The 15,281-nt window shown below is 35.2% G+C and overlaps 1 protein-coding gene across 3 annotated transcripts in view; it reads right to left on the reverse strand.

Moving 5' to 3' along the window:
- The window catches only part of WDR47 (WD repeat domain 47), a 38,756-nt gene that overhangs the window by 8,586 nt on the left and 14,889 nt on the right, over positions 1–15,281 (reverse strand). For all 3 annotated transcript variants that reach the window (XM_065882745.1, XM_065882737.1, XM_065882729.1), the window contains 4 exons: positions 10,306–10,484; positions 6,214–6,474; positions 3,334–3,409; positions 1,382–1,539 (listed from right to left, as the gene is read on the reverse strand). In XM_065882745.1, the coding sequence (XP_065738817.1) occupies positions 1,382–1,539; positions 3,334–3,409; positions 6,214–6,474; positions 10,306–10,484 (674 nt within the window). The remainder of the gene's footprint in view (positions 1–1,381; positions 1,540–3,333; positions 3,410–6,213; positions 6,475–10,305; positions 10,485–15,281) is intronic.

The following is a 15,281-nucleotide window of genomic DNA, read 5'->3' on the forward strand; positions in this document are numbered from 1 at the left end:
CATCTTCGCCACTAAGACAGAAGTTCCATAGGTCAATGAACATGTTTGTTTTACTCTCAACTATCCCCAAAGCCTAGCACATAGAAGGAGCTCAAAATATATTTGTTAAATAAATGAATTTATTTTCATAAAAATCAGTTTCTTCAAGGGAGTCTATGAAACATCTGTGCCAGCATGAGAAATACAAAAGAGGAAAGTCAATTTAAGATCAGATTAACCTTAAATATACAAAGTCTTTGGCTCTGCCTACATAATTGTTTTTCTTTTCCACATCCTGATCTGGAATTCTGCCTATTCTCTCTCATATAATCCTACTTAACTAACACAATGAGCATCAATAAATTATATTACTATCATCTAACATGATTCCTATTCCCCTTCCCAACCTTTAAATGCTACTGCAGTCCAAAAGCCTAAATTTCTAGTTTCAGATAAGAGATATACCAAAAAATGCAAATAAATAAATAATCTCGCCCCTCTGTTCTGCAAACTAGGGTTATAATAAAAAAGCCTAAGGGTTGTAAAAAGTTTCCAAAACATATTATGACATGTACTGTTTTTATTTTAAAATTTTTAAAGATGTGTAGCTTGTTTTATTTGAGTGTTTTTGTCTACTGGTATGAAAACTATTCCAGTTGTGGCCATTTCTCTAACCACAAAATCTACCAAATAGTTCTTGATCTTTATAATGCCTATTTATTTTGATAGTAAAAGCCTTGACAAATAAATTGACAAAAAGAGTTCAAATTCGGTTTTCTGTGAGATTATATCTAAGGTATATATGCTTTCTCAGTAACTTTAAAGAATTAGTTGTACACCTAATACATAAGGTCATGTGCCTGGTTTTTTGCGACATATGCCTTTAAAGATATATCTCTTATTTTCAAATCCCATAATCTGTTAAAACAAGAGACTAAAATCAAAATTAGATTGACCGAATGAAAATTGAATCTTCCTAGGTCAAAATGGTCAAATATCAGCAATTTTATATAGTTCAACCTAATACTTCTTTGAAGTTATTAGTATAAGACATTTTAAATTTTCTCCAAGTCTATAACCAGCAATACTTTGTCTTTATGTAATTAAGCTAGAAGGATCTTGCAGATTTTTAAAAAAATTAACAAAAACCATGTAAATAAAGAAAACTAGACTATTGAGTGAACAATGGCCTAATCAAAAACATTTTATGAAAAACAACTTATAAAGTTAATCGATGATTCTTATGTATATTTCCTAAGTATTGAAAACAAAAATGTAAAAGCTTAATAAAAGGAAAAGAAATAAAAATTAAACATTACTGAATGGCAATTCTTAAAAAAGGGACCATATAGCTAAATTAAAAACTAAAGTAAGAATGGCACAATAAATCATCTATCCTTACCTTGGATCAATTACTTCTGGATAGGCACATACTCTCAGAGTTTTTGAATTTGAACCAACAGCATATAGACCACCACCTGGATGAAAAGCCACTGCTCTAACAGCTTGTGTGTCTTCTAGGGTATTAATACAAACAAACTGCTTTTTTGTTTTGTCATCCTATGGAAAGAATGAATATGAAAGTCATTCTATAAAAAAACAAATGTGAAAGAATTTGTCTTTATCTCATTTTAAATTAATGTGAACTGTATTATTCACTTCATCACTTTAATGTTCATAATCTACAATCATACATTCTTTTGAATGGCAAATCCAAATTAAGCCCAATTTTTCTATTTTTGCTACTCATTGCTAAACTAAGCTCACATAGATCACAGACATTCAAGTTTTTCTTCGTTTACTATGACAATATATAAGAATATGCATTCCCATATTAAGTTCTCTTTAACTGTCAAGGAAAAAAATAGCCCATATGTATAGTTCTTACAAAAACAGAAAACTGTTCATGTTTCTAAAAGTAGGAAATATAAAACACTATTATTTAATCATTTTAGGGTTAAAAAAAAAGTTTGCCATTATCTCCAGCAATGAATACTTTAATATTTCAAACTCAAATTGTAAAATACCCTTTTAAAACTGTAAAAATGATTTTAATCAGAAAATTTAATTTCAGCCTCATTTCTATTTTAAACTGTCAACCTGTCTGTCCACAGCCCTCTTCTGAGGAAGGCAAGTTGAAACAGCTCTGTATAAAAGCTTTGGTGACTGCTATTATTGGTATCATTTGAAACCACCCTGCTACCCTGACCAGGACTGGACCCTGGACCTGGAACAGAGCCCTCCAGGCTGGGTGTGGTGCACAGACCCAACCAAATTCTCTTTGCGTAGATACTTGACATTCATACGTTCCAAAGGCAAATCACTTCAGCTCTGGTTGTATGCTGAGAGCTCTAGAATCCATAGTGATTATTATATCAATGAAGAGACTATACATCTCCCTACCCAAACTTTTATGTATTCAGCAATACATCCTCATGGGGGAGTAGGAGTTAAACCTAATATGTTACAATCTGTCTTACGTAACTGAATTGAAATTCTTGTATTATTCATATCAATTTATTTGACTAGAAATACTACATTTTCCATTAATCCATATACAAGAAAGGTGACTATTTACCAAATGAATAGCATGGGTAGATAAGAGAAGAATGGAGGGGAATGACTAATTGATTAAATGGCCAATAGCACATTAATAATAATTATTAAGGGTTGCTTTACAGCAGAAGTGGCAGAGCCAAAATTAACTTTACCTGCTCTTCTCCAGTGTATTTAAATTTTTTTTAATTTGTTGCCATTGAAAAAATAGATTTCACATAAAAATCTAACTTTCTAGCTTTTCTTGAAAATCAGAAGAACTAGAAACACTAGGCCAGCATATTTCTTTGTGCAAGGGACAAATATTCCTATGTACTTATCACAAAAATAGTCAACTTTATTCACTTATGTTACCTGTTTGGCCCCATAAGCATCTGAAATAATTGTTTATGGGGTTAAAATTTGAACTAGAGAAAATAAGATAGAGTGAAGGTGTATACTGGTTAGGGAAGGATATCGGGTTCCAAAGCAAAAAACAAATGCATTGATGAGAAGCCCAAAGGAGTAAAGATACAATAATACCTTAACTAATTAACCACAGGATTCAGAGAGTAGTGACACAGCCCTAACTCATGCGCCAAGATCACCACTGGACAATTAATATGAATACTCTCAAAACGTGATTTCTCAGGCAACCCCTTCACTTCACTCAGTGAAAGCTCAACTACCCTGAGGTAACTACCAGCATTAACAATAATGACTATTTCTAAAGGTTGTTCTTTCTTTAAATTGAGAATTCCTTGACAAAATTTGCAAGTAAATATAAAAATAATGAACCTTCCTTCCCCTAAGTATTACCTCTTCCCCTCTTGATCTTGACAGATTCCCTGAAGAATCTCCAAGAGGTGGCTTAATGACCGACTGTTCTGATGAGCTGTGTGAATAGAAATTCAAGTACAGTTTACTCTGAATATCAAAACAGAAACTAACTTGTCCTTTCAATCTCTAATATTTATTATTTTGGCAAATGACACCCACTGACTCCAGTCATAGTTACTCTCTGGAGCCATTTATTAAGAGGCTCTGGACTCCATAACACAAAGCATAGTTAGTTGTAAGGAAGGAATGAGAAGTCATTCTAGAAAAGAGATTAAGTCAAAGTCCACAAATTTTATAGTCAGATGTCAACTACCTTTTCCCTGCTTAGTTCCAGAATCCTGGTTGCTATGCTTAAATCCTAACCCAGGCAGGAACCTGGATTGCTCTTTAGAAAAATTATCTGGACCATGAGAAAAGACTAACAGAAACTTGACAGTTCAGAGTCCCACAATAAAACAATGTTTCCATTTAATCACTTTTTGGTGAGGCCAACAGTAAACACATGCATCCATACATGTGGCCCTTCCTTCCAATCAGCTTTTTTAAAAAATGCCTCACTGCCAATAGTCAAATGCTTGAAGAAAGCCTCCTAAATAAAAACCAGAGACTAGGGTTTTCCCTGGTGGTGCAGTGGTTAGGACTCCATGCTTCCACCGTGAGGGCACAGGTTCCACCCCTGGTCAGGGAACTACGATCCTGCAAACCCTGAAATGCAGCCAAAAACAAAACAAAACAAAACCAAAAAAAACGAAGAGTAAAATAAACAAGAAAGGAATTTGGAAGAAGGAAGACAATTAAGGAAACAAAAACTACAAAAATATAATTAAAATCCTAAGAAATATAAGGGGAAATAATGAATCCAGGAAACAAGAAAAATATCTATTAAAAAATATAAGGAAAATTAGAGAATAAGAAAGAGTTTAGAAAATAAAAATGATACCAGAAAAAATTAATCAATAGAAAATGGAGGTAAGAAAATTGCTACATAAATGTTTTCGATATTCTAGCACTTAAGTTTCCAGCTTAAAAGAGCCCACGAAGTATCCAGCAAAATGAAGTAAAATAGACCTACTCTGATGTGTATCATCATGAAGTTTTAGAACATCAGGGAAGACAAAGTCCTAAAAAATCCCAGAGTGGAAAAAGCAGTAGTCCTCATACAAAGGATCATATCACAATGGCATCAGATTTTTCAGTATGTATGTGAGCATGTAGCAATGACTCTGAAACTCTGAGAAATGATTTCCATTCTAGAATTCTATACTCAGCTATACTAACAAGTCAAATGTGAAATACTTAGACATGCAAGATCTCAGAAACTTCTACTCTGATGTACCCCTTTTCAGAAAACTACATGAGATCCTAAAACAGGGGATCCAATACAGGGAACAGGCAAAGGAAACTCCCAGGAGAATGGTGAAGGAAAGTCCCAGGACTCTCTAGGCCTGAATAAAATGACTTAGAAGCAATGAATATAAAGTGAACCAGGAGTGATCTTGGAGGGGTATCGCCCAGGGGGGAAAAAAAATGGAAAGAGAAAGTACCTAATATTTTTTACTGTAATGAGGAGTTTTATGATTTTACAGTTCTGTCACAGCATCTGCAGATAGTTTAGTACCAAGAAGACTAAGCATGTATACACATACACATGTACACCAAAAATAGGCAATTACTCCCCCCATGAAAAACAAAAAAGTTTTGTGAAAGGAAATATATTCATATTATATGACTCAGTTGTAAATAACATTTACATGGCCATAGTAATGTTAACACTGAATACTGATTTAAACAAAAATTGATGCATATTAGAAGAAGGTGTAGACAAAATTAATGTGTTGTGGGTAAGGTACAGTAGCTAAATCTAATTGGCAGGGAATCAAGGGATAATAAAAACAGCAATAGAAGCAGATTATTCAGAAATGTGGAGATACATAGCAAAAGAAACAGCTAACTAGGTTGAAAATGGCAGCCTACTGGAAACAGAAGTCATGGACAAAGAGGGTAAGAGAGGGGATTCTGTTTTGTTTTAAGCCTTGAAGTGCTATTTGTCCTTTTAAACCATGCATGTATATTACTTTGATAAAAATAAAAACCAATTTTAAAATTTGAGTTCTAGTTTGGGGGGTACACAAAACAAGTGTTATAGGAACTGTAATAAAGAAGCAAATATTAGATAAACTTATATTCTTAAGTATAAAACTAGAGTTTTTGATACTAAAAGTATAAAGCTAATTCCTGTAAACATCCAAATGCCAAAAGCAAGTTATGCATTTTAAAACGAACTACTCCCAAAGGTGTTCAATGTTATAATAGAGGAAGAAAATGCTCAACTATTCCCATTGCATAAACTGACACTTGTCTACGGATAACAAGATGAAAATTTTTCTCTGACTACTGAAAACATAAATATGCAAGAAGTCTCAATTGCTGTAACTACCAGAGCTGCCAAGACTGTCTTGCTGCAATCATTCCACCATGTCAGAAAACATCTTCTTGTGCCCTGGATGTCTGTGAATTAAAAGATTATTTGTTGAAAGGTACCAATGGCAAGGGAAAAAACCGGGGAGAAGATAAAGCCTAAAACTGTATGATCTCTGAGTAAGATGGCTTATAAAAAAATAGAATTGCCTTGGTGGTGGTAAGAAAGTAAATAGAAAAATAGGAGAATAAAGACTATTAAGAGACTCAGAAGAAGTAGAAGAGAATATAGATAAATGAAGGCAGATCAGAAAAAAAATTTGGTAGGTAATGAACTGTAAAAACTTTCATTTGTAAGGCTCCGAAGAGAAGTTCAACTTTCCAAGTCTATTTATTAGTATGAAGTTAACATTTCCAGGTCTAACAAAGTAAAGCACTTACATTTGGTTTCCACAAGAAGGCGATTCCTCAAGAAAAGGTGTGTGATTTATTGATCCAGGATTACTAGGAGTGCTTGTGTGAATATCTGAAGCATCATGTGGTAATCTCTGACTAGAGTCTTGGGATGGTGTAGAAAAACTAGTGATGGAAGAATTATTAGATCCATTGCCTTTGTTCCCATTACATTGCTGGTTGAGCGCTGGTACCTCATTACCAAGGCTATCCATTCCAATATTTAATTCACCTAGCTTTTGAATGGACCTATAAAATAAAACAACATAATCATATTAAAATAAAAACTTGGTCGTATTCCTAACATATAGAAGACTGAAAATTTGAGAGGGTAAATACATGTACATATAACATATAATATATGACAAGTTTAGTACTAAAAATTACCATCATCAGTTTAAGACATAACCAAGAAACTGAAAGAAGATCCAAATTTTCCTACAGTATACCACTGTAAAGGAGACAGGCATAATGGGTATCACTGATTTTTTTTAAAGCACCTTTTACCATAAAAAAAAAAAACAGAAAAAAAAATCTGCTTCTTCTCCAGTATAACTTTGGTTCAATTTTCAACATGAAAATTAATTTCCCAAAATAATAAAAATATCACCATCAAATTTCTCACCAACAAAACAAGCCATTTTCATTTCATCTGTCTAGTAATGTCATATCAACTAAGAAATGGATGACTAGAGCAGGCCATGATGGGACAAAGTCAAGTGGCATCCCTATTATCCACACATTCACTCATTCATTCATTTATTCATTCTACAAAAACTATTTGCCATGCTCTGATCTAGGCACTAGTGAGATAAAACAGGGAGCAAAATAAGGTGGCCTGGGGTCTTTCCCTCACCGCAAGTCTCCCTACGTCAGGGTAGCCTGACTCCTTATGCTGGACTCAGGGCTCCAAAGGGCACAGAGGAAGCTGCCAGGCTCTCTTAAGACTTGGACCAGAACTGGAGAATCACTTTCTCCCGCCTAGATTTAGTATGAGAGAGGACTACATAAGGGATGTAACTACCAAGGGGTATTGTGGCTCACTGTATTTTCTAATTTACCTACATTAAACATTAGTGTTCATGTGTGTGCTTGTGCATGCGTGCATGTGTATGTTTAGGGCTTTAAAAAGACTTTAAAAGAGCAGTTTAATATTATTAAAGGAATTGGCAGCCATTACTAAATATTTATCAGTTAAAATGTTTAACTAGACAGTACTTCTAATCGTCTATGAAACACTAATCCTGTGAAATCCTCCCCATAAAAAAAGATCCTGAGTCAAATAAATGTGGGAAATGCTAAGTATAAAGAATCTAAAATGCAAATATCATATTGATTCTCTCAAAGTGGGGAGGATGGGGAAGGTGCAGAATATGCCTATAATAAGTGCCAATTATTAGTAACAGAAACAAAATATCAAGAGGTATAAAGTAGTGATACAGTACTGTTAATAATAATCCTATCACGCTTTAGTTGATTTTTTTCAGTAAGTTCTATTACAGAACATGACTCTTATTTCTCTGCCTCTTTCTATGCCTCTGGGAAGGAAGAAACAAAAGTTAATTCTGGAAACTGCTCTGCTGCTAGAATGATTTGGAAGACTAAAACATTAAAGGGAAAAGAGTATATTTTAATTTCTAGATTCCATCTCTATTCAATTTGTCCTTGGTATTAGTCAGGTACTTTAATGTCCTGGTACAGGCTCAGATATATAAGGTCCAGAAAAAAAGGATTGAACTATTTTTTTGTTGTTTTTTTGTGGTACACGGGCCTCTCACTGTTGCGGCCTCTCCCGTTGCGGACCACAGGCTCTGGACGTGCAGGCTCAGCAGCCATGGCTCACGGGCCTAGCCGCTCCGCAGCATGTGGGATCTTCCTGGACCGGGGCACGAACCTGTGTCCCCTGCATCAGCAGGCGGACTCTCAACCACTGCGCCACCAGGGAAACCCTGAACTATTATTTTAAAGAGTTAGAAAACAGAATAGATAAGAAATGGTTAAGACAACAACAGAGGGCTTCCCTGGTGGCACAATGGTTAAGAATCTGCCTGCCAATGCAGGGGACACAGGTTCAAGCCCCAGTCCAGGAAGATCCCACATGCCACGGAGCAACTAAGCCCATGTACCACAACTACTGAACTTGCGCTCTAGAGCCCGCAAGCCACAACTACTGAGTCCTCATGCCACAACTACTGAAGCTCACGTGCCTAGAGTCCATGCTCCACAACAAGAGAAGCCACCGCAACGAGAAGCCCGTGCACCGTAACGAAGAGTAGCCCCTGCTTGCCGCAACTAGAGAAAGCCCCACCCAAAAAAAAAAAAAAGCAACAGAGAATTTATATGAAACTAATTTACGAAAACTTAGGATAAACACCCATTCATATTTATTTATAATAGACCTGGTTATCCTATGGATTTTTATAACATACTTACCTTTAGTACAATTTAAAATTCTAATCTCTAAAGAAATTGAGAACAGTTGTTAAATAATAAATATGCTCTAAACTGAACCTAAATTATAAGAAATAATTTGAATTCTATTTATTATTGTCTTTAAAGGAATAAACCATCTTGAATAGTTTAACTTTTTTTCTGAGAAAGGATATCTTACTACTACCAGAATCACAGAACCTTGCCACTTCATGTTCTGACTTAATGCTAGGTATCTGCTTTCACTGAAAAATAAAACAGTCAGGAAGTCAAACTGCAGCCATGACTTACTGATATGAAGATGACATCCAAGAACTAGAAGTAGCAATTCATCAAATTAGGATAATTCTCATAAGCCACTGACTTGATCAGAGGTGATAATTAAACGACCCTCAAACTGAATGTTCAGAGGACCTAGACTCTATAGATTACCACTATACAAGTTCCTTGTGTGAAGGTTTGAAGACAGGATCAGTTTCAGGCTCACTGACTTGCATAACACGCAGTGTCAAGCAGATTACTTCCAATATTACTGAACCAAGTAAAGACAGTCGCCACTGCACTGCCATATTATAATCATGATGATAGCCAACATTTATGGCATACCTCCTATATGCTAGAAATTATTCTAAGTAATTTTTTATGTATGCTAATTCAATCTTCCAACAACCCTTGCTCATTTAAATATACATATTCAGGCTTCCCTCGTGGTGCAGTGGTTAGGAATCTGCCTGCCAATGCAGGGGACACGGGTTCAAGCCCTGGTCCAGGAAGATCCCACATGCTGCAGAGCAACTAAGCCTGTGCACCACAACTACTGAGCCTGTGCTCTAGAGACCGCTAGCCACAACTACTGAGCCCATGTGCCACAACTACTGAAGCCCACGCTTCTAGAGCCCATGCTCTGCAACAAGAGAATCCACCACAATGAGAAGCCCACGCACCGCAATGAAGAGTAACCCCGGCTCGCTGCAATGAAGACCCAACGTGGCCAAAAATAAATTAATTTTTATAAATAAATAAATAAACAAACATATTCTGGTTTACTGATTTCTCAAAAAAAAATGTTACCATATATTTACCTCCTATAGTTAAAAATAATATAAGTTCATACTGTCTTGGCAGAAATTATAAGAAAGAATCATTTTAATATACTGAATTCAATAGAATCTGAGAGTTTAAGCTCTCAAAATAACAATAAAAATAACAAGTAACACTTAATATAGTGCTTACTCTATGCCAGGTACTGCTTTAAGCACTTTACATAGATTAACGCGTTTAATCTTCATGGCAACCCTGTGAAATAGATGAGGAAAGAAGCAAATAGAAGGTAGTAACTCCCCTTAGGTCCTCAGCTACCCTGGGACAGGGCTGGATCCAGAAGTAGTCTACTTCCAGGCTGTGTGCTGAAACCACCACTCTCGCTGCTCCCTTTGCTTAGATGTGAAAGGCCATTTAAAGGGAAGAAGGACAAAACTAGATGAGCCCTCAGAATGCTGTGACTGGAAGAGATTAAGTAACTCCACACTACTTGAAACACTTAAAAAGCCTTAAAATTTCAAACTATACATGGCAAGTAGCAGTTGCTGCATGCTCTTAATAGTTTTTAAATAATTCCTTATATTTAAAAAAGTGACTAAAAAGACTGACCTATTGAGGAATTGTTCGGTAAGATTCTGCTGCTGATCAGGACCATCCTCCTGATTCACACCTCCTTCAAGCAGCATCTGTTGGTATATCTGTCGCTGTTGCTCCTTCTGTTCTAAATGCTGTTGATAGCGTAATCTTTGCCTATAATATTCTTGAAATTGTTCTGTTGAATCTCGAAGCTTAAAAATATTAGAAAAAATAATATATTTGAGCAGACTACAATTGAATATGTCATCACTCAACAGTAACTTCTATAAGTGCTGAATAAAACATACAGATAGCTATAAATAACAATCAGAAAGTACTTAATATATTGGATCTTTGAAAAATAACATAGTATCCATGAGTCTTAACAGTCAAGTAGATCAGATCAGTTAATTTGCTGAATTCCACAGCAAGAGACTGACCAAAATGAATGGTCATCCTGGATCCCCAACACCAAATAAAAATACAAGTTACAGTTGTCACAAGGGAAACATAGATAGAGAATACAAATGTAGATAAAGACAAACACAAATCTATCTATATTACCAGAGAAAAAAATACTGAGGGACTACATTAATATTTAATAAGCACAATATTAATCTTATCCAACACACTTGATTTAAGCATGTACGTGGCTTAATAGGTTAATCTGGAGGGAAGCTTATAAAATTTCCCTCAAAAACAATACTTTAATTCAAACAGCCTTTCACAAGAAAGCAGAATAAATGGGTGTTAAACTTAGCAGTCTCAACATTCCTTCCTCACTCTTCTAGAAGCCAACTTAAAGGACTTAGATATCATGGTGAATTCAAATATTGGCAAAGAAAGATTCCTGCCAAGCCGGAGTCTGGTCACATTACACAGGTCACGTGAACTGGAACAAATCAGTCATCTCTAAACTTGGCCAACACTGATAATAAGCTTATCTAAGAGTCTTGTACCATAACTAAAGCTAAAACTGTCTCCCTTTTCCAGAAAATAGTAACAGTCCCCCTTTACTTCATAACTTATAGCAATAACTCTGAGACAAAATTATCTGTATGTCCTTTAAAAAAATTTTTGTGGTAAGATACAAATATTGTAATTTTAGCCATTTTTCAGTGTATAATTCAGTGGCATTAGATTCATAGTGTTATACAACCATCACTATTATCTATTTCCAAAAATTTTCATCACCCCAAACAGAAATTCCATAACCATTAAGCAATAACTCCTCACTTCCCTCTCCCCCTAACCCCTGCTAGCTTCTACTTTCTGTCTCTATAAATTTGCCTATCCTAGATATTTCATATAAATGGAATCATACAATATTTGTCCTTTTGTGTCTCGCTTATTTCACTTAACACGATGTCTTAGAGGTTCATCCAAGTTGTAGCATAACATTCCTTTTTATGGCTGAATAATATCCCATTGTATCAATATATCACTTTTGTTTATCCATTAACCTGTGGATGGACATGGGTTATTTCTACCTTTTGGCCACTATAAATAATGCTGCTATGAACATGGATGTACAGATATCTGTTTGAGTCCTTGCTTTCAATGCCTTTGGGTATATACCTAGAAGTGAAATGACTAGGTCATACAGTAATTCTATATTTAGCTTTTTGAGGTACCATGAAACCACAGTGACAGCACCATTTTACATACCAACCAGCAATGTGTGAGGGCTCAAATTTCTCTATTTCTTCATCAACACGTGTTATTTTCCATTGCTTTAATTTTAGCCATTTTAGTAGTTGTGAAGTTATATTTCATTGTGGTTTTGATTTACGTTTCCCTAATGACAAGTGATGTTAAGCATCTTCTTCATGTACTCACTGGCCATTTATAGACATTTAGCCAATTTGCAGAAATGTCTATTCAAGTCCTTTTTTAGACTGGGTTTTTTTTGTTGTTGAGTTGTAGTAGTTCTTTACATATTCTAGATATTAAACTCTTGCCAGATAAATTATTTGCAAATATTTTTCCCATTCTGTAGGCTGTCCTTTCACTTTCTTGATAATGTCCTCTGATGCACAAAAGGTTTTTTTAAAAATTATTTATTTATTTATTTTGGCTGCCCTGGGTCTTAGTTGTGGCATGTGGGATCTTTTAATTGCAGCATGCAGGCTCTTAGTTACAGCATGCAGACTTCTTAGTTGTGGCATATGTGTGGGACCTAGTTCCCCGACCAGGGATCAAACCCAGGCCCCCTGCATTGGGAGCATGGAGTCTTACCCACTGGACCACCAGGGAAATCCAAAAGTTTTTAATTTTGATAAAGTCCAATTTATCAATTTTTACATTTGTTGCTTAAGCTTTGGTATCATACGTAAGAACACATTACAAAAGCTAAGGTTGTGAAGATTTATCCCTTTGTTTTCTTCTAAGAGTTTTATACTTTTAGGTCTTATACTTAAGTTGTTGATCTATTTTTAGTTAATTTTTATATATGTTGTGAGGTCCAACTTCATTCTTTTGCATGTGGAAATCCAGCTGATCTAGCATCATCTGTTGAAAAGACTATTTTTACCCCACTGAATGGACTTGGCACCCTTGCCAATAATCAGTTGGTCACAGACATACAGAATTATTTCTGGTCTCTCAATTTATTCTATTGGTCTATATGCCTATCCTTATACAAGTACCACACAGTTTGGATTACTGTAGCTTTGTAGTAAGTTTTGAAATTATGAAGTGTGACTCCTACAACTTTGTTCTTCCTTTTTTAAAATTGTTTTGGCTATTCAAGGTCCCTTGCAATTCCATATGAATTTGAGTATTGGCTTTTCCATTACTGCAAAAGAGGTGGTAGAATTTTTATAGGAATTGCATGGAATCTGTAAATAATACTGGGGTAGTACTGACATCTTAACAGTATTAAATCTTCCAATCCATTAACACAGAATGTCTTCAATTATTTAGATCTTCTTTAACTTCTTTCAGCAATGTTTTGTAGATTTTAGCATACAAGTCTTTCAACTCCTTAATTTATTCCCAGATATTTTATCCTTTTATATGCCGTTGTAAATGAAATCGCTTTTTTTTTTTTTTTTTTGCGGTACACGGGCCTCTCACTGTTGTGGCCTCTCCCATTGCGGAGCACAGCTCTGGACGCACAGGCTCAGCGGCCATGGCTCACGGGCCCAGCTGCTCCGCGGCATGTGGGATCTTCCCGTACCGGGGCACAAACCTGTGTCCCCCCAGCATTGGCAGGCAGACTCTCAACCACTGTGCCACCAGGGAAGCCCTGAAATCGTTTTCTTAATTTCCTTTTCTGATTGTTCATTGTTAGTGTATAGAAACACAACTGATTTTTATGTGTTGATCTTGTACCCTGCAACTCTGTTGAACCTGTTTATAAGCTCTAGTAGCTGTCTTGTGAATTATTCATGATTATACATATAATATTCATGTCATCTGTGAAGAGAGATAGCTTTACTTCTTCCTTTCCAATTTATTTCTTTTTCTGGTCTAACTGCTCTGGCTAGAACTTCTAATAAATGTTGAATAGCAGCGGTGAAAGCAGGCATCCTTATCTTTGTTCCTGACCTTAGGGAGAAAGCTTTTACTCATTAACTATTGAGTATGATGTTAGGTTGGGTTTTACATAAATGATCTTCATCATGCTGAGGAAGTTCCATTCTATTCTTAGTTCTCTGAGAGCTTTTATCAGCAAAGTGTTTGATTTTCTCAAATGTCTTTTCTGCATCAATTGAGATGATTGCATGTTGTTTCTTTTTTTCCTTCATTCTATTAATGTGATGTATATTAAACTGATTGATTGTTTTTTTATGTTGAACCACCTTGCATCCTGCAATCAATCCACTTGGTCAGAATGCAGAATCCTTTCAATATGCTGATGGATTTGGTTTACCAGTATTTTGTTGATTTTTGCTTCTATGTTTATAAGAGGTATTGGTCTGTAGTTTTCTTTTCTTGTAATATTTTCACTTGATTTTGCTATCAGGGTAATGCTGGCCTCACAGAATGAGTTAGGAAGTGTTTCCTCCTCATATTTTTTGGAAAATTTTGAGGATTGTTAACGCTTCCTAAATGTTTGTAGAATTCACCAGTAAAGCCATCTGATCCCAGTCTTTTCTTTGTTGAGAAGTTTTTTGAATACTGATTCAATCTCTTTACTCATTATAGATCTGTTGAGATTTTCTATTTCGTTCTGAGTCAGTTTAGTAATTTGTGTTTCTAAGGAATTTGTCCATTTCATCTAAGTTATTTAATTTGTTGGCTTACAACTGGTCACAGTATTCTCTTATAATCTTTTCATTGTTGTAAGGTTGATAGTTTTATTTTTGATTTTAGTTATTTGTGTTTTCTTTTTCTTTGTCAGTCTAGCTAAGGGCTTGTCAATTTTATTGATCTTTTAAAAGAACCAACTTTTGGTTTTGTTGATTCCCTCCGTTGTTTTCCTTTTCTCTATTTTATTTCTCTCTCTTCTAATCTTTATTATTTCCTTCCTTCCGCTAGCTTTGGGTCTAGCTTGCTCTTCCTTTTCCTAGCTCTTCAAGGCATAAAATTAGGTTATTGATTTGAGATCTTTCTTCTTTATTAATGTAAGCATTTGCAGCTATAAATTTCTCCCTGAGCACTGCTTTTGCTGCATTCCATAATTTTGTTGTATATTTGGTATGTTGTACTCATTTTCATTACTCTCTAAGTATTTTCTAATTTCCCTTGTGATTTCTTCTTTGAGCCAGTGGTTGTTTAAGTGTGTTGAGTAATTTTTACAAATTTTGGATTTAAAAATTTTCCTTCTGTTATCAATTTCTAGCTTCATTCCACTGTGGTCAGAGGAAATACTTTACATGATTTCAGATCTTTTAAAAGTTATTGAGACTTGTTTTGCGTCCTAACACATGGTCTATCCTGAAGAACACTGCACGTGCACTGGAGAAGAATGTGTATTCTACTACTGTTGAGTGTTCTATAGATGTCTATTATGTCCAGTTGGTTTACAGTGTTGTTCAAGCCCTCTATATCCTTACTGATCT

This window comes from Phocoena phocoena, chromosome 1 (assembly GCF_963924675.1).
Source record: "Phocoena phocoena chromosome 1, mPhoPho1.1, whole genome shotgun sequence".
NCBI lineage: Eukaryota > Metazoa > Chordata > Mammalia > Artiodactyla > Phocoenidae > Phocoena > Phocoena phocoena.